Source organism: Debaryomyces fabryi, assembly GCF_001447935.2.
Source record: "Debaryomyces fabryi strain CBS 789 chromosome Unknown contig00186, whole genome shotgun sequence".
NCBI lineage: Eukaryota > Fungi > Ascomycota > Pichiomycetes > Serinales > Debaryomycetaceae > Debaryomyces > Debaryomyces fabryi.
The window spans coordinates 1-17,560 of record NW_015385612.1 but is presented as its reverse complement, the minus strand read 5'-3'; the positions used below and the strand labels follow the sequence as shown (position 1 = coordinate 17,560).

The 17,560-nt window shown below is 35.0% G+C and overlaps 8 protein-coding genes across 8 annotated transcripts; 3 read left to right on the top strand and 5 right to left on the bottom strand.

Moving 5' to 3' along the window:
* Nucleotides 1-9: 9 nt before the first annotated feature.
* Nucleotides 10-1,270, bottom strand: CDC4 (SCF ubiquitin ligase complex subunit; the record flags this gene model as incomplete). Its single annotated transcript, XM_015614092.1, has 1 exon — nucleotides 10-1,270. A coding segment is annotated over one exon (1,261 nt), but the record flags the coding sequence as incomplete, so codon positions are not given.
* A 476-nt stretch (nucleotides 1,271-1,746) lies between these two features.
* On the bottom strand, nucleotides 1,747-5,022 carry CDC60 (leucine--tRNA ligase; the record flags this gene model as incomplete). The annotated part of the gene is made up of 1 exon (XM_015614091.1): nucleotides 1,747-5,022. The coding sequence occupies one exon, from the start codon at nucleotides 5,020-5,022 to the stop codon at nucleotides 1,747-1,749; it is 3,276 nt and encodes a 1,091-aa protein (XP_015465086.1).
* A 211-nt stretch (nucleotides 5,023-5,233) lies between these two features.
* On the bottom strand, nucleotides 5,234-8,065 carry AC631_05261 (U6 snRNP complex subunit; the record flags this gene model as incomplete). The annotated part of the gene is made up of 1 exon (XM_015614090.1): nucleotides 5,234-8,065. One exon carries the CDS (start codon nucleotides 8,063-8,065, stop codon nucleotides 5,234-5,236), a length of 2,832 nt encoding a protein of 943 aa, XP_015465085.1.
* Nucleotides 8,066-8,221: 156 nt separating this feature from the next.
* AC631_05260 (uncharacterized protein) lies at nucleotides 8,222-8,977 on the top strand (the record flags this gene model as incomplete). The annotated part of the gene is made up of 1 exon (XM_015614089.1): nucleotides 8,222-8,977. One exon carries the CDS (start codon nucleotides 8,222-8,224, stop codon nucleotides 8,975-8,977), a length of 756 nt encoding a protein of 251 aa, XP_015465084.1.
* Nucleotides 8,978-9,122: 145 nt separating this feature from the next.
* On the top strand, nucleotides 9,123-12,683 carry AC631_05259 (uncharacterized protein; the record flags this gene model as incomplete). The annotated part of the gene is made up of 1 exon (XM_015614088.1): nucleotides 9,123-12,683. The coding sequence occupies one exon, from the start codon at nucleotides 9,123-9,125 to the stop codon at nucleotides 12,681-12,683; it is 3,561 nt and encodes a 1,186-aa protein (XP_015465083.1).
* Nucleotides 12,684-12,876: 193 nt separating this feature from the next.
* On the top strand, nucleotides 12,877-13,464 carry AC631_05258 (WW domain-containing protein; the record flags this gene model as incomplete). Its single annotated transcript, XM_015614087.1, has 1 exon — nucleotides 12,877-13,464. The coding sequence occupies one exon, from the start codon at nucleotides 12,877-12,879 to the stop codon at nucleotides 13,462-13,464; it is 588 nt and encodes a 195-aa protein (XP_015465082.1).
* Nucleotides 13,465-13,809: 345 nt separating this feature from the next.
* AC631_05257 (alpha-mannosyltransferase) lies at nucleotides 13,810-15,540 on the bottom strand (the record flags this gene model as incomplete). Its single annotated transcript, XM_015614086.1, has 1 exon — nucleotides 13,810-15,540. The coding sequence occupies one exon, from the start codon at nucleotides 15,538-15,540 to the stop codon at nucleotides 13,810-13,812; it is 1,731 nt and encodes a 576-aa protein (XP_015465081.1).
* Nucleotides 15,541-16,869: 1,329 nt separating this feature from the next.
* AC631_05256 (uncharacterized protein) lies at nucleotides 16,870-17,127 on the bottom strand (the record flags this gene model as incomplete). Its single annotated transcript, XM_015614085.1, has 1 exon — nucleotides 16,870-17,127. The coding sequence occupies one exon, from the start codon at nucleotides 17,125-17,127 to the stop codon at nucleotides 16,870-16,872; it is 258 nt and encodes an 85-aa protein (XP_015465080.1).
* Nucleotides 17,128-17,560: the final 433 nt, after the last annotated feature.

Here is a 17,560-nt window from a genome sequence, read left to right as displayed (position 1 = left end):
CCCAAACACCTCCTTCGTGACCTTTTAAAACCTTTAATAGCTCTCCTGTTTTTGTACTGTATATATTAATTAGTTTATCATCAACACCTGTTATAATTTTTTCATCATCGTGTTGCAAACATGTCACAACGTGGCTACCGTGTCCAGGAACACTAATTCGTTTAGGTTCATAAGTAGGATCCATCCACCGGTTTAAGATAGTGCAACGTTTCTTGTACAAGGTTTGTACTACATTCGCTTCACTTGTATCTGACTTTAAGGACCAATCTTTCAACAATTTTTCTGGATTGGAAATTTCCTGCTCAATTGCTTCGTCACTTGTAATAAGCTTGTCTTTCTTGAGTAGTTGTGTCCAGATGTTTGAATTGTCAATAATCTTGTACCAGCTCGAACACACACGAGCAAGCGAACATAATGTTTTATAATCTAAGTGTGATAAGATGTTGTACGTTATTTCAAGAGGTAAGTTACTTATCAAATCCCTCTTCAAGCTATTTTCAATCAAACCGCTAAACGTACTTAATGAAGGTCTATTGGTATTCTGCAATAACCTAAATATAAAATTATTCTGGTTCTTTTCATTCAAGTATCCTGAAAGATTCATCATCATTTCCATCAACTCCGATTGCGTTGTAGGTATATTGGATAATTGGTGCTCTATAGGATCGAAATTTGAAATTTTATCTCCTGTAGATTGTACAGGCGATGCACTTGGGGAAGGCAACGGTAACTGTTGTGACTGCTCTTCAATATCGGATATAGGAGTATTGGTAGGAGAATTCACTTCGGTAGGTGTACGTGGTTGCACTATTATGTGCTCTTGGTTGTTCTGATTGGTTTGTGATATGGTTTCATTACTATTGTTGTTTTCAGTGACAGTTGGAGTAACAGTATTCGTTGGTGATGGTACACTCATTAATCTCCGCTTGGGAGGATGCACCAATCCGTTCTCCCTGAAAGATGATATACCCGATATTATAGCACTCTGACCCGATATTTGGCTATTACAGTCGGTGTCTGAAATAATCATGTCGTCACAGGACTCGGTACCCTCTCTATCATAGCCATCGTCTTCGCCCGCCGTCTCCTCTTTATTTCTTATCCTCTTTCTGCTCTCACGTCCCAGTTGATCAGATATTATTGACAACTTTTGATATTCATTCTGTAACCAAATATCTGAAAGTTTACCGTTGAGATTAACTGGTTTACAGTCATATTTGGGAATAGCATCTTGTAACGGGTACAAGGGTGGTTGGTTATTAGCACTCATATAGTTCCTCTTATATTGCCTTTGTATCCGCTCTAGGACTCATATATTGAATCCTTAACTTATTTATGTTTATTATTTTTGTTTAAGTATTAACACCACTGACTGGTACGTGTGTGGATTTATGGTTTATTCTAATATTCAAAAAGTTTCGATATTCAACACTTTTACTTTCTTAATCTTCAACAGAGTAATCCAACACGTAGTCTCGGTGTTTTCAAATGCCACTATGTTACGTATGTACTTTCTGGCTTTGGCCTTGTTGATATTTTATCTATAACTCCTTTCGTTCTTTATTAGATTTAGTATACAGGAGTAATTATGAAAAAAAAAAAACCACAATAGAAAAGAATTTTGTACCTCATACCGGAAACTACAAATACGAATCAGAATTAATATCGATGAGTCAAAATAAACACTAGTATATTATAGTCTATGTAGGAAATAATCAAGCAAAGTAAAGTAGTAAACTATATAATTCAAATGTTGTTGATCATAATACCTGGTTCACCAGGAACAGCGCTGTCAATGATTTTACCAGTGACAGTGATTTCTACTTCTTCGCCAGTCAAGATGTTTTTACCCTTCTTAGCACCGTTGTCGAAGGAGACGATTTCAACTTCTTGGATATCGACAGAAATAGAAGACTTTTGTACGTTGGCTAAGACCGACTTGATGACATCGATTTCATTAAAGGTCAATTCTCTGTTGAAGACGGTTTGTGGATCTTCGTTAGCTAATCTTTGTTTTAATAAAGAAATGAAAGGCATGGCACGCTTCATGTCTTTACCAACCTTTTCCTTGATGGCCTTGTTGTCGTCCAAGGTTTGGGATTCGAATAATTGTCTGACAAGTTCGATATAGTTGTCCTGCCATTCTGGGAAAGAAGTAGCAACAAACAATCTCAATTTAGCAGGCTTGGAAGGATCAACTTCCGATGGCTTACCCTTCTTCTTCTTCAAGACATTACCTTCGGCTTCACGAATGGATCTAGATAAGTCTCTAACATAATCTAAGGCATCTAAAACGGATTTGTCCACAGGTTTGGAGGCACTTGGGAATTTAGTGGTTTGGATGGATCCACTATTGCCTAAGACTTCACGGAAAATGTACTCACTGAAATGTGGTGCAACTGGGGCCAATAATAATGCTTGAGTCTCGATGTATCTAAAAACCATATCCTTATGCATACCGATGTTAGAAGATACAGAGTCTCTGTAGTAATCTCTAGCAGTTTGGTAATCAAACAAACCGTATTTCAAACCAGCCTTAAAGTTAGTTGCTTCGAATTGAACATGTGTTTTGGCAATTAAATCATTCATTTCATTTTCAAAGGCAATATCAAAGAATGAGTCAGCAGGACCAGTTCTTAATGAATCCTTGTTTTTGACAACTTCTTCGCACCACTCTTTTAAGGTAGTCAAACGTAAAATTGCCGCATTGGCGTTAGATTCGTCAAAGTTGGCATCTTCTACAGTATCACCGGCATCAGCTAAAGCAATTCTTGAAGCATCAGCACCAAATTTTTCAACAATTTGCTCTAATGTCATGAAGTTACCTGTAGATTTGGACATCTTAGCGTTGTTCAACATCAAGTGACCATTACTTCTAATACCCTTTGGCCATAATTTCTTTGGGAATAAGGCAACGTGAGTGTAGATGAAGAAAGTTAAATGGTTTGGAATTAAGTCCTTACCAGAAACTCTGACATCCAATGGGTAGAAATATTCGAATTCTCTTCTCATTTCCTTTAATTGGTCGATTGGAATATCAGTCTTGATATCTTCACGACGATTAAAGATGTAGTCAAAAACGTCATCAGTCATCAATTCTGGTTTGATGTCAAATTTACCTGCCTTAGCACCATAGTAATCTGAGTGCAAGAAACGGGCAATAGTATAATAGGCCATATAAATAGTTGAATCTGATAAGGATTCGACCAAGTATTGCTTATCCCATGGTAATCTGGTACCCAAACCAAAATTTCTGGTAACAGCCCAGTTCTTTAACCAATCTAAGACACCTTCAAAACCATGTCTAGTTTCCTTTGAGAATGTTTGCATATCTGCTAAGCATTCTAAAGCTTGAGATTTCCAAGATTCTTCACCGTAATCAATATACCATTGGTCTTCCAAGGAAACAATACATTCATCCCCAGATCTAGAAATAACAAGACCTTCAGGTTCATTATAAACAAACGCATCATTGGTAGCGATAAAATCAGCTCTAACCTTTCTTTTAGCATCTTCAACTGAATCACCAATGTATTTTCCATAAATCATTTTACCATTGTAAAAACCTTCCTTGTAAGCGGCTTCCTTTGCTTCAGCTAATTGAACTGAATCTTTAGGAGATTGAATCTTTAATTGTTTCACTAAAAATTCAGCACATTTATCACCGTATTTTTGAGTCCTGATAAGTGGAATGATATCAGTACAAACCCATTCTTTTTCGATGTTATAATATTCTGGTTTGTTAGCCAAATCCATGGTGGTAATGTAATCATCTGGAGAATCAGATGGAACACAAGTGACAACACCTGTACCCTTTGAAGCCAATACTGTTTCCATAGGCAAAACACGTAATTCCTTGTGCACAGCTAATGGAGCATGAATTTTGGAACCAATCAAAGTCTTACCATTGATTTTAACACTTGCCTTATATTCACCTCTCTTAGGTGTCAAGTTTTGATATGACATATTCTTGAAAGCACGTTCAGTACAAATATAATAATTGCCATTACCAGCATCGAAAACACCATAGTCAATCTTTGGTGAAACAAAACAACAAGTTTGACCGTACATGGTTTCAGGTCTTAAAGTTGCAGCAACTAAGTACACCTTCTTACCTTCAAGGTCAAAATTATTTTCTTGGAAGACTTGTTTTGCTTGTTCTGCAAATTCAGTAACTTCGATCTTAATACCAGTATATTCTTGTGGGTTAACACCTTCCCCTGATTGTCTATCATGATCTAAACAAGCTTGTCCATCCTTCTCGGAGTAGATTGTGTATCTTTCACCAAACTTAATCTTACCGCAATCTCTTAATCTATTAATCTGCCATCTTACAAATGCATCATAATAAGGATTAGCATCAGTAGTAACAAAAGAACGTCTCCAATCAACTCTACCACCAAAGGCAGTAACGTCTTTCTGGACTAAAGGAGGGAAGTATTTAAGCCAATAATCTGGATCAGCAAACTTCACAACCTCTTCCTTACTAATACCTAATTGTAACATGATTTCGAATTGGTATTTACCTCTACCTTGCTTAGCAGCAGCCTTGGACTTCTTAGCAGTGAACTTGGTGACATCATCCTTCTTGACCTTTTCTTTAGGTACCTCTTCAACGTCATCAGCTGGGGCTCCAGAGAAATCTTCTCCAAATTCTTCAATTTCTCTCTTGATTTTATCAGCAGATGCCTTAATTGGCATACCAGTACAGTGGAATCCTAATGGAAATAATGCTCTCTTACCGTTCATTCTTTCGAAACCAGTAGAGAACTCAACCTTGGATAAGGTGAAACTGTGGCCAGCGTGTAAAACACCGTTCATGTATGGATAAGCCATAGTAGCGAAATACTTAGGATATTTCTTTCTTAATTCCTCTGCATCATCAATTGATGGTTCTTCTTCGATAGTAGGCGCATCAACTTCAAATACTTTATCGTCAGCCCAAACCTTTTGATATTTCTTTTCTATATCAATTAAAGCATCTCTACGGGCAGTATTTTCTAACTTAATAGTGGCACTCATGTCGTCTAAAGGGCTTTGAATGATCTAACCGGAAACTTCGAATCTGCTGAAAAAAAGTTCAAAATATTCTTTCATAGTGTAGTGCAGATAACAATTTCTTTTTGTCTGAAAAAATGCCCCAGTGAGTCAGTTCTTCTGTACAGAACACAGTTGCAACCAATACATACTTTGACGTAAATCTCTATAAATTAGCGTATATTGTTTTCTATAATCATTTTTTGCGTACTCTACGTTGTAATGCTGGTGGTATCATCAATTTTTGTTTTTTCGTTGGTATGTTTGTTCCACTCAGTAGTCTGTTAAGGTCACTCTTCAGCCCAACTTGAAGTAACCTTCCTTCAAGTTCTTCAGTAGTTAAAATCATAGAAGCTTTACCAGCATCAGAAGCTAGTTCAAATTCAGCCAAAGCCGCCTCCTGTTTCGGAAATACCTCAACGTGACGAACTGGACCAACTCTTTTAGTAAGAAATGCAGTCATTTGATCACGGTTTATGGTGTCACTCACATTGAATATACTAATTGTATTCAATTCTTCAAATTGATTAGAAACAGCAAGAGGATCATTTTCATGTCTATTGCTCTTTTTTGGTTGCGATGGTGAAACCAGTATTTTTCTATCGTTTAAAGTAGTTCCATTTAGTTGCACTGCATTTTTTGCTGCCACCTCTGATTTAAATACTACAAACGCATACCCATTATTAATGTTACCTTGATTTTTCATTTTTTCATTCAAAGGAATCTTTATACTTTCAATGGTTCCAACCGTCTGGAATAATGCTTCTAGATCTGATTCTGTAGTGCATTTAAAATTTAAATTCTGAACATATATTTCCCTCTCAACAACTGTAGTATCTACCTTATTCTTTTTAGAATTTGGCTTGGATATGTCCACCACAAGTGTATATTTTCTGTTAGAAATCTCGTCTACTAACTCTTTGCCTTTATAATTCAGTATTGCCAAATGAGCTAATTCAGCGCTGCCATATTCAACATAGCAGAACCTACGGCTTTGGTTCGGTTTAAGAGAAGGAAATCGGATACTTACCACGGTACCAATTTGGTCAAACATTTTCTTGACACGTTCATGAGAGAAACTTGGTGGAAAATTACTAACCCAAAGGGTGCTTTCAAGCATTCTGACAACAGATACTTCATGGCCATCAATAAGTTTCATATTTTTTGTCAAAGATGCAAATACTTCCTTACTGTCTGACCATTCTATAATTGCTTCCGGTGTTTTAGACTCTTCTTGGAATAACTTAATTTCCTTAGGAATACCACAATCTTCGAAAAATATCTCTAGTTTCTTTTCTGTTATATTTTGAGGCAAATTAGATATTTTTATTGAAAACTCTTCTCTATTTCTAGTTGATTCGTTTAATGAATTACGCCTTTGTCGCTTGCTTGATCTTTCTTCTTCTTCTTCTTCTTCTTCTTCTTCTTCGTAGTCAATGCTTCTCTTAACTTTTTCAGCTGATTCATTTTCCAGCACTTCTTGCATTTGCAACCGCTTCAAGCTCATTTCTCGAATTACTTTATCAACTTTAATTAATGCCCTTTCATATGAGTGAATGTCACCATTGATTTGCTCGTAGCTTAACCACTCTTGAATAATTCTTTCCGGCCAATCCAAGTTTTTTGAACTATTTACAGCACGTTCAAGTAATTTTGAGATTACTTCATAACCAGCATTATTCCTTCTTTCGAACTCATATAAATACAACCATATTTCACACTGTTCACCAAAACTTTCTATTAGTTGCATTAAAACTTTTCTTGCCATTTCTGGATCATCAAGAGTTTCGTATATGGACACTACAAGCTTTTCAACAGAATGAAATACATCATTATTGTTTTCCAACGCAATATCAAGATACTCAGCAGCATCAGTGTAAAGATCTGATACCATATCAATATTTTCACCACTTTTTACAAGAGAAAATTCAAATGATAGTATTGCCAACGCTAATATCTTCCAATCATCATAATTATTAGAATGCATTATATTTAATCCCAAAGCACGCGATTTCATGGCACTGAAGAGTTTAATTCCATTCTCAAATATTGGACAATTTCGAATATACTCCGCATAACTGACCGCTGACCCTGGATATGTCCTGACAAACTTGAATAATACAGGTTCAAGAGCTATTGATTTCACATCAACTTCTTCCAGGTATAGTATATATATATAAGCAAGCCAAACTGATAGCCATCGTGGATCAGCGACCGACATGTTCTCATCAGAAGATATTGCTCTATAAAATAAAACCGAAACTTCTTCTATCCCTTTTGCATATTTATTCACCAGCTCCATGTAGTCAATCCACACTTTTAGATTATTGGGATCCTTCAGAATTTGGATCTCAAATTCTTCATAATAACGCTGCGATTTGAGGGTTTTTGAAAATACTTTGTTTGCAGCTAGCATATGTTTTTCGTAGTTCTTGGAATCATACTTGGAAATTAGACTTGATAACTGAGAAAATGATTCCCTAATACTCTCATGTGGATAAGATATACGTTTTAAATGTAACTTTAATAGCGTATCAAAATCTGCTTCACTACCAGAACAATTGAGCGCATTGTTAAAGAATGTAAGTACAATCTCCCATATATCGTTGCTATTCTTGAAATCATGTACTGTATCATTCAACGCTTCCTTAAACAATTCTTTTATTGTAATTTCGCTAATTACATTCTGTTTATTATTATAATTATTCAATACGAAGTCAAGATATCGTCTCCAATACTGTGCAGTAGGATAATCATGGATAACCATTCTATAAAACTCAAGAATACTCTTAATTCTAGTATTTTTATCTTCGATTACTTGTAAATCTTCTAACCAGTCTACTATATCTCTCACCGATAGTGAAAAATATTGCGCTTTGTTACGTCTAGCTTCATGTAAGTCTTCTGTCTTCTCACTTCTGTCAATTCTTAATGTATCAATTAATTTATCATGGTCATTAGAATTATAAGGCCATTTACTTAGCAGTTCCTTTAGGTATTGAATTTCGATATCAATATCCTTATTCATCTTATCCTGAAAGCCTTTTGGTCCTAATTTTACATTCCTATCTTATGGCAGGATTCTTTAAATCAAAATACAAGTGACAGGGCGCGAAACCAGATGAACATAGAAAAAAAAAATTATACTGATAGATAGCTAGAACGCTGTACTGCAATAAGCACTATGGATGCAAAGATCTACTTACAATCCTACGGATGGAAAGAAGGAGAAGCATTAAAACAAGGTGGATTGAAAAAGCCCATTCTTGTAAAACATAAAAAGGACACTAAAGGGTTAGGGCATGATAGTAATGATGCAGAAGCATGGTGGGAAAGGCTTTTCGATGGACAGTTGAAAAACCTAGAGGTAAAAAATGGGTCTGCAGGTTCAGTTAGCTTTGAGCAGAATAGTGAGTCCGTGGTGAAAGATGTGAGAAAGGCCAATTCACCCTTATATAGGATGTTTGTTAAAGGCACAGGATTAGCTGGTACTGTTGGAAAGACCAAGCACACACAAGTCAAGAGTACTAAAATAGATGCATCCAAAGTATTTGACGCTGTGACCGAAAACCTAAAAGGGAATGAAACTACCAATTCCAAAAAGAGCAAGAAGGATAAAGAGATGAAGGCTAAAAAGGATTCACGCAATAAAAAATCTAAGAAAGATAAGAAAGATAAAACAGAGAAGAAAACAGAGAAAGTTAAGAAGAGTAAAAATTTGAAGTCGGATAAAACAGAAATAGATACTAAGGAAAGAAAGAAGGAAAAAAAGAGTAAAAAGATAAAATCCGACAAGAAAGCTAAATCAAGTAAGGAAGATGGAAAGGTACGGACAAGCACAGCAAGTAAATCTGAAAAGAAAAGGAAAAGAGAAGATAAAGTTGACAAATGTGACACTTCTTCTTCTAAGAAGAAGAAGAGATTAGCCACCTCAGATTAATCGATCATATACATGTATAATAGTTAATTTTAATAGACGATTTTGATTTTGTGTCAGTACATTCAAAGTCAGATATCAACAGTGAATAAATTGTATATATCTCTATTTTTGCATTATTTATTTCAATTATTAGCCATATGATAGAATGTCAATGAAGAATGACGTAAATTTGTCATTTAAAGTACATAATAGGATAATATCTCGTATTGGATTCTGGTTAGCGACGAGTTTTATCATTGGTTTAATAGTATGGCACAACTTCAAGTTTTGGATACTGGTTTCGTTTGGGTTTACTATTTGTCTCGCACTTGTTATTTATTCCACAATTAGAGATCCAACAACTAGAACGGTTCCTAGTTCTAGAAAAAGGTCCACACGATTTGCTTTTGTTGACCAAAAAAATTGGAACCACGAGCTTGAGAAACTCTGTAAGGACGCAAGAAAGTTTGATGAACCAATATTTGAACAATCATTTCTTATATCTGAAACTCTTGATGAGTTTGTCAACTTAATTATTAAGGAATTTATAGACAGTTGGTTTAAACAAATTTCAAGCAGTACTCTTTTTCAAGACAGTATTAAACAGGAATTGAGATACGTTATACGAAACTTGAAAGAGAGATTCGCCAAAATTGATGTTGCTAAATTATTAGTGTTTCGTATTTTACCGATAATTGATGACCATTTCAACCACTTCGTCAAAATTGAGCATAGTATTAAGCTACACGGAAATGTCTCTAAAGCGCCTTTAGGTTCAATGGAATATGCTATCTTAGTCGCCCGGCAATACGATCGAGGTCGAATTCATCCGGGTGTTACAGTTTCACTGAATTCAAATGATGTGAATGAAAAGAAGCATTTGAGAAATAAGGTTGATTCGATTCTTCCATATCTCTTATCTTCTGAAGAAGATGCCAATAAGACAGGAACTTCATTGGTAAAAGAAATTTTATCATGTACTATTTTATCAAGAGTGATTGAGCTATTAGGAGATAGTGATTTCTATAATCTCTTAATTGTGAAACTTATAGGTGATAACATCAAGCATAGGGAACAAGTTAAACAATTGAGAGCAGCATTAGAGGAGCATACTAGACCATTAAAACACCAGGCTTCAAAAAGCATTTTAATGACTTCACTGTCTAAATATCTTCAGGAATATAAAAAGCTAGTCAAAAATAGTGTTATTCAAAAACATATGGATAATCAATCCTTCAATAAAGCATTACATAGTATTTCAAAGACTACAAGTTACTCCGAACTAAGCTTTTTACTGCTGTATACAGATTTTCTGTCATTAAAAATTAAGGATGAGAATACTGGATCATCTAAAGAACTTAATGTGTTATTATCGAGGTTAAATTTGCTTAAGTCAAAAATTGATAACAAATCAGCGCAACTATCAAATACAACGGAGAAGAGATCACAGAAGACTGAGGATGTAGAAAGTTTAACATTATTAGATATAGTGAATAACAGTTCAGGTTTAAAATTCTTTATCGAATTTATGAATGACAGGAAAAGATCAGAATTGTTTCAACTTTGGTTAGCTATTGATGGAATTAGAGCTCCACTTGAGGATATTGATATTGAGGACGATGGAGAAGCCCGATTATCATTATCTCTTGAGTTCTCTAATGTAGAAGATATCACAAAGATCTATAAGGAGTTCTTTGAGAATCCAAGTATCGACATTAATCAAGACATATATGGCATAGTCAAAAAATTCATCAATAATAAGGATCATATGATCAAAGTAGAATTATACCATAAAGCCAGAAAAGCGCTTTTCAAGTTACAAAATAATATTTATGAATGCATTAGTAACGATGATTTTCCACAATTTAAGAAATCAGAGATGTTTTTAAAATTATTCGAAACGCACATTTTCGATTCAAGGCCGCATGAAGTTGATTCACCGAAGTCATGGTCAAAATCTGGGAAATCGAATTTCAATAAGGTGACTGATGTTTTAGAAGATTCTAGCGAGAGTGAAGTTGAAGAAGTTAGTCCTGGTGTTATCAAGGCTGTCGAAGATGCATTTACTCAAATTATGAACAATTCTGAAGAGAACAAAAGTGAAGTAAGAAAAGATTCCAAAGATTCGAAAATATATGCCACATCCGCAGACTTACCAGATCTGAATTCAAATAATCCGGTTCTGACAATCCATTTGAAAAGAGATTTATTTGGTGAATCTTCTAATTTGTTTAGTAATGATAGTATTAAATTCTCAACTAATAGCAGAAACACTAAATTATTTGATGATATAAGTGATGAATCTTTTTCTGATAGTGATTCAATAAACTTCGATTCAGACTCTCAAAATCAAAGCTTGGGCTTGCTGAACCCTTCACATTCCGATCTGCAAATATTCTTAGCCGCGCCCGGTAATCTACGTCTAGCTGAAGAAATATCTAAATTAAGTGAAGAGATTGAGAAGTTATTTGAGCAACAAGCCGTTCTAAACCCATTAATAAAAAAGGCAGAGCTAACTAATAACGTTAGTGAATTAAAGATTTTAAGGAAATCTAAAATTAGTTTAGATAGAGAAATTAATGCGAAGGAATTGCAAAAGCAGCAATTTATTGTTCAAGAAAACGACAACAGTTTGTATGGAAAGTCTAGGGTAAGTATTCAGTCATATATTAGTGGGAACGAAAATGGAAAAGACTTTATTCTCTATATTGTTGAGGTACAAAAGTTGTCCGGTGATGATGAAAACAATGTTACTGCTGGATGGATTGTAGCAAGAAGATTCAGCCAATTTTTTAGATTAAACGAATACTTAAAATCTCGATACCCACCAGTAATGAATATGAAATTTCCCAAAAGGACAGTTCTGGTTTTGAAATTTCAACAGAAGCAAATAGTCGAGCAAAGAAAAGCCTTACTTGAAGAATACCTACAACAGTTATTAAGGATACCTGAAGTTTGTTCTAACAAAGTGTTCAGATCCTTTCTCTCTTCTGAAACTTTTATTTTGAGAAATAACCAATCAATTGACGGTAATGCTAATGTTAATTTGAGTAAACTAAAAGCCAGTGTTGAGATAGTGGCAAATAAGCTTTATAACGGCATCTCGGGCAAAATTGCGCTGAACGCATTTGGTAATACGGATAGGAGTTTATCAGATCCAGCATTGGAAACATATATTAAAGATATGCAGAATGAATTGAAACAGTTTGATGAGGCTGAACACTCAAATAGCACTGAAAAACCTGTTTTCGTCAAGCCTATTTGCGATCTATTAATATCAGTTTTCAGACTTAATACCCCGAAGAGTTGGCTACGAGGCAGGGCCCTTTTGGTCATCCTACATCAAGTATTTGGGAACACTCTCGAGAAAAAAGTGTATGAAGTAATGGATTATTTTTTGAAAACAGAAGAGAATGTGCTCGATATATTAATATGGGGAAAGAATATTATATTCCCCATGGGGAGATTCATGGAGTCGCCAGAGCCACGAAACTCGTATCAGAGGTCTACAACGAAGCAAGAAGCCAAGGTCCTATTCGAAATATTCATGCAAGAAACCTGTTCCAAAATTTTTGGCTTAGCGAACACGACATATGCATGTAATAACATACTTGAAATGCTTCAAAATGATTTTCTTAACAAGCATCTAATTTTGCAAGTTTTCGACGAGATATTACGTCAATTGTTTCCAGAAGCAACTATCGATGTATCATCAGTGTCTGTATAGTAGTTCGTAAATTATATCTAGGAAACATCTTTAATGTTCTATGTAGTTATATCGTGACCTGGGCACTGTGATTGTCCGAGGAAGCCGGTTGCGAGCGATGTGCATAATCGTCATACCAAGAACTTTTGGTGGAAAACATATATAAAGCAGATAAGCCGAATTGATTCAAGTCTTTATTATAATAAGTGTCAAAATGGTCGCAAATGATCCAAAGAATCCGCCTAGTGTTCCGGAAGGCTGGTTAGCCAAATTCGATGATAAATATAATACATTTTTCTATGTAAACCTAGAAACTAAGAAGTCACAATGGGAACCACCTGAACCTAAGTCTGCCGACGACGTGTTGCCTCCTCCTTATAGTCCCACATCATCCAATGCTAAACCAAAAGTTCAAAGTCAGGCTTCACCACAAGCTCAACCACAAGCTCAACCACAAGCTAGACATAATCCGCAACAAGCATACCCGCAACAGCAATATCCTCCTCAGCAATATCCTCAACAATATCCACCCCAAGGATACGGGTATCCTCCACAACAATATGGTTACCCACAACAACAGCAATACGTACAACAGAGACCACAAGGGTCCCGTTTTGGTGGAATGGGTGGCTTAGGTATGGGGCTTGGTGGTGGTATGCTCGGTGGTATGCTTTTAGGTAACATGATGAACAACAATGAGATGGAAGCGTATCACGATGGTTACCAAGATGGAGGTATGAATGGTGGTGACGATTTCGGTGGTGGTGACATGGGCGGTGACATGGGTGGTGGTGATTTCTGAGTTTTTCACTAATCTGAGTTTCCGACTCGATCTTACATATTCGCTCCTTATTTAGACTAAAATAAACGTTCCCTAAATGTATATCTAATAATTATTCTATACGATTTTGGTTGTAGTTCAATTATACGTATGCTGTTTTGTATATTATGGTATATGTCATGTGAATGCCTGAAATATAGGAAATAATACTAGACAGTTATGACAGATATATATGAGGATTAAATACTACAAAGTTAGTAATATATCTCATATTTTAAAGGATATGATATTTTCAATCTTCTTTCCAGGCTGTTTTTAATCTATAAAAACAGTTAAAAGGATGAAACAGCATATATGCAAGGGGACTTATGTTGAAGATTTCGATAACCAATTGACTTGGTTATCAATAAACTTGCATATTTCCGTATTATCTCGGCCAAAATACTTAAAGTAAAGTTTCTTTATACATAGGGCTCTTTGCATATTAGACCATTGATTTAATTCAAAATCTATTGTAATAGTATCGTTTGCAGCCAATCTTCTTTCAAATGAAAAGCCTTTGTACATCCTATAGTTCAATCTTTTATTAGCCTTATCATATATTTTCTTCCTCAGCATAATCTCAGCTGGGTCAAGTTTTGGAAAACGGCAATGCATTGCGAAAATTGGATTATCATTATCTGAAGTAAAATGATCTTTCATAATTTTCTTCGCATGTTGAACACTCTCATTGAGCGGTACGTTTTTCTTCTCCTGCTCTGTAAGAGGTTTCAAAACTTTTTCCTTGAATATTTCATAATCTTTGACTGGATTCTTCTGTGCCATTGCTTTCCCTTGATAAGGATTGTTTCTACCATAATGTCCTATGCTCTTAATAGAAGATTTCAATTGATAGAACTCTTGTTTTAATACAGTTGCAGCGGCTGCAAAAGTATCTTTATCACCTTCCCCTAACTCACCCAAAGAAAATAACTTATAATACAATTTGGGTCCGTACAAATTATAATACAACGATAACAACAAGGTTCTCCCATGCGATAGCTTATTAATAAAGAGTTGGCCCGATTCCGTTGATACATTAGGAACAGCACCCTCTAAGTCATGGAAGGGTACAGAATTCGTTTCATTCTCCGACAAGTTATCCTCACTTTCTACACAGCTTATTGGAAGACGCAGATATCTGGCTCGTTTTCTCTCATTGACCACAACACCTGAAATGTTATAGAAATGTGGAGAGATTGTACGTTCCGAGTAGTCAGGCCAGGTAATCATTCCGTATTTCTTGAATAGATCACTATCAAAAAATGGGTCAGGGTTTTCTATCACAATATTATCGGAATCTAACAATAAAACGTTTTGAAAAGAAGATGCTAATAAGGCCAATGATTTAAACTGATATGATTTAATTTTATTATTCCATGCTTGCATTGCTGCTGCTCCAAAAGCCTCAGGTATAACAACACATGAAGCATTAAGTTTAGGAAGAATTTCAATACAAAACTCAAGTTCTTCATTGAAATCACCTTGTGTGGGTAATACAAATTCCACTGGCAATATGGACCCTGTCTCTCTCAAGCCCAAAAGTGATAAATAAGATAGCCAGGAATATCTTCCTCCACCAACAAATACAATTCCATTAGTACCCAGGCGATAACTTGTTGTAGGTAATGTTGATGGCAACCCTTCGAGTAGGCTTTTATGTCTTGTTTTCAACTCTTTTAACACTTTGTCAGGTATAACTGCCTTAGATAACAATGCTTCTTTCGTATTCTTTATTTTCTTACCAGCAGTATTAGTGTAACTTACTGCGTTTCTATACTCATAGTTGCTTAGGCGTAATCTGTTGTCCCCTACAAGTTGGAATATTTCATCCCAAAATTTATATACTTCGGCTTTTTTTGCATCAACTCTCCTGATATCCTCATAGCCAAATATGTCATCCGAACTAGCATGCCCATTGATTGAAATATGAGTTAGATAATCAATATATTTCCTTGAAGTTTCGCTAATCGTTATGAAGATTAACAATATAATTACTGCCCCAAAAATTGACCACTTCGCTTTCAGAAACCGCAAATGTTTTTTAATGAATATCATCTAGTGGAAGAGATATTATGGGTTTTTCATGGCTAATTCTGCAATTTATATATGGGAAACTATATAAAATATACTTTTTACATGAGCATATAAACTGCAGAGAAACGCACGAAGTACATGTGGTACATGTGGTACGTGTGTATATCCAGTATATACTAACTCTATGTGCCCAAGTCGTCTAAATCCCAAGCACTAGGGGTAGCATATTTCAGTAAGATTTTTATTCCTTGTTTAGTCCACTTAAATGACGGCTGATTCATATACAGAACATAATAGTCAAAACGTTTCAATAATACTATGGTAATGTGAATTTTGTTTTCAGCTTTCGTAAATCTTGCCGCAGCAAATTTATAATAACTATAAATATAGCCATAAAATTAAGCATATTTCAATGTTGCAGGATATAAAATAAGCCTTGCCAAGGGAATATACGAGCGTATAGAATATTAAATATTTTCTAGTTGGCAATAATTGCAAAGCAAAAGTAGCTTAAAATAGAAGTCCATACCATTAGTCTTTGTGAATACATGGATAACAAAATATTAATATTTTAGTAAGGCGAAAGAATAACTTTCACTATAACTAACTTCTCTAGTAATAAATCAGTTTAAATAATAGCGTTCTATATATTATATAGCATCTAAAAATAGCTAAGTATTGTCATATATTTCCATATGCAGTATATGCAGTATACTCCTACTTTTAGATAATTGCGTCCATGTAGAAATTACTTGACGTGAAGGCTTGACAATGTCAGTCTTGACGCAAAAGCCTTCAATATTTCTAGTGGATATTAGTATAAAATAAGAACAGTAACATTTGATGTTATATGGAGATTATTTAAACCGTAAAGAATTTCACATCGTTAAGAAGATAATCTGACATACCATATGTGGATGTATATTGGAAAGTATTTGATAAATACCGTTCGAGTTTCCCTAACTGAGCCTTATTTCGACTTACTGTTGGGCAAAATTAACAAAGCAATAAAAATGATCTTAAAGGATAGATAAGCTTCTTGGTGTGGATAGAAAGTACATGATGTGTTTCACCAATTCCCAATTCCTCCTTTATTTAAATTGCATTCAAAGTTATTGTGTTTTGAATTGGGTAAGTTTGCATAAGCTTTTTACCCTTGCAATGTTTTACCAAAAACATGGCTTACCCACTCTACTCTTCCATTATTTTGGCACTAGGATCAACTTTATTCTTGCTTCTAGATGATACTTCATGAATTATATATTCTTGGGCAATCGATTACCTCTCTTTCTTTAACTTTTTTTTTCTATTTCTTTAGAAGTTTTATAACTCGTCGTGTTTGCGGCCTGGTTAACATCCGTTAAAATTCTGATGTGCATTGCAACCAAACCCTTTCCATGCATTACCATCTATTCCATTCTTAACATAACCTACCCAATTACCATCATGAGTTAGTTTCAAACACCATGTCTTACATGTGTTTGTATGCTTCTCTAAAAACTTGCTTATTGCCCCTAATACTTTATGCACCTCTACAGTAGAAGAACATTTCTCTTCTCCACTGCTCTTAACCCCTATGCGCAACACCCTTTCACCATTACCAGTCATAAAATAATATTGTACAATTCTACATTGATAATCTTCTACAGGAATCAATTTAGCAATTATGAATTGTCCTACTTGAATTACGGTACATGACACCTCTCTGTAAACTCCATTGATCTTTTCTATCCAGCTTCTGTTCACATTCCTAGTTTTATACAAAACAGTTCCTCTTTCTTATCCTCAAAAAAAGCAAAATCATCTATTTCACTATCAATATTACTTCTTGTCAAATTGACAACATGGCAGTATGTATGCAAGTCATCTATGCTGATTTCACCTAAATCTGTGTTATTCACATTGTGATTCTTACCATGGAGATTCTCACCATTGATCCTTTTAATATTGCGATACTATAAATATAAATGCACTGATGCTTACGATTATCAGAAACCAAGAACTCGTCAATCTTGTCATATATCTAATTATTCATAGATTT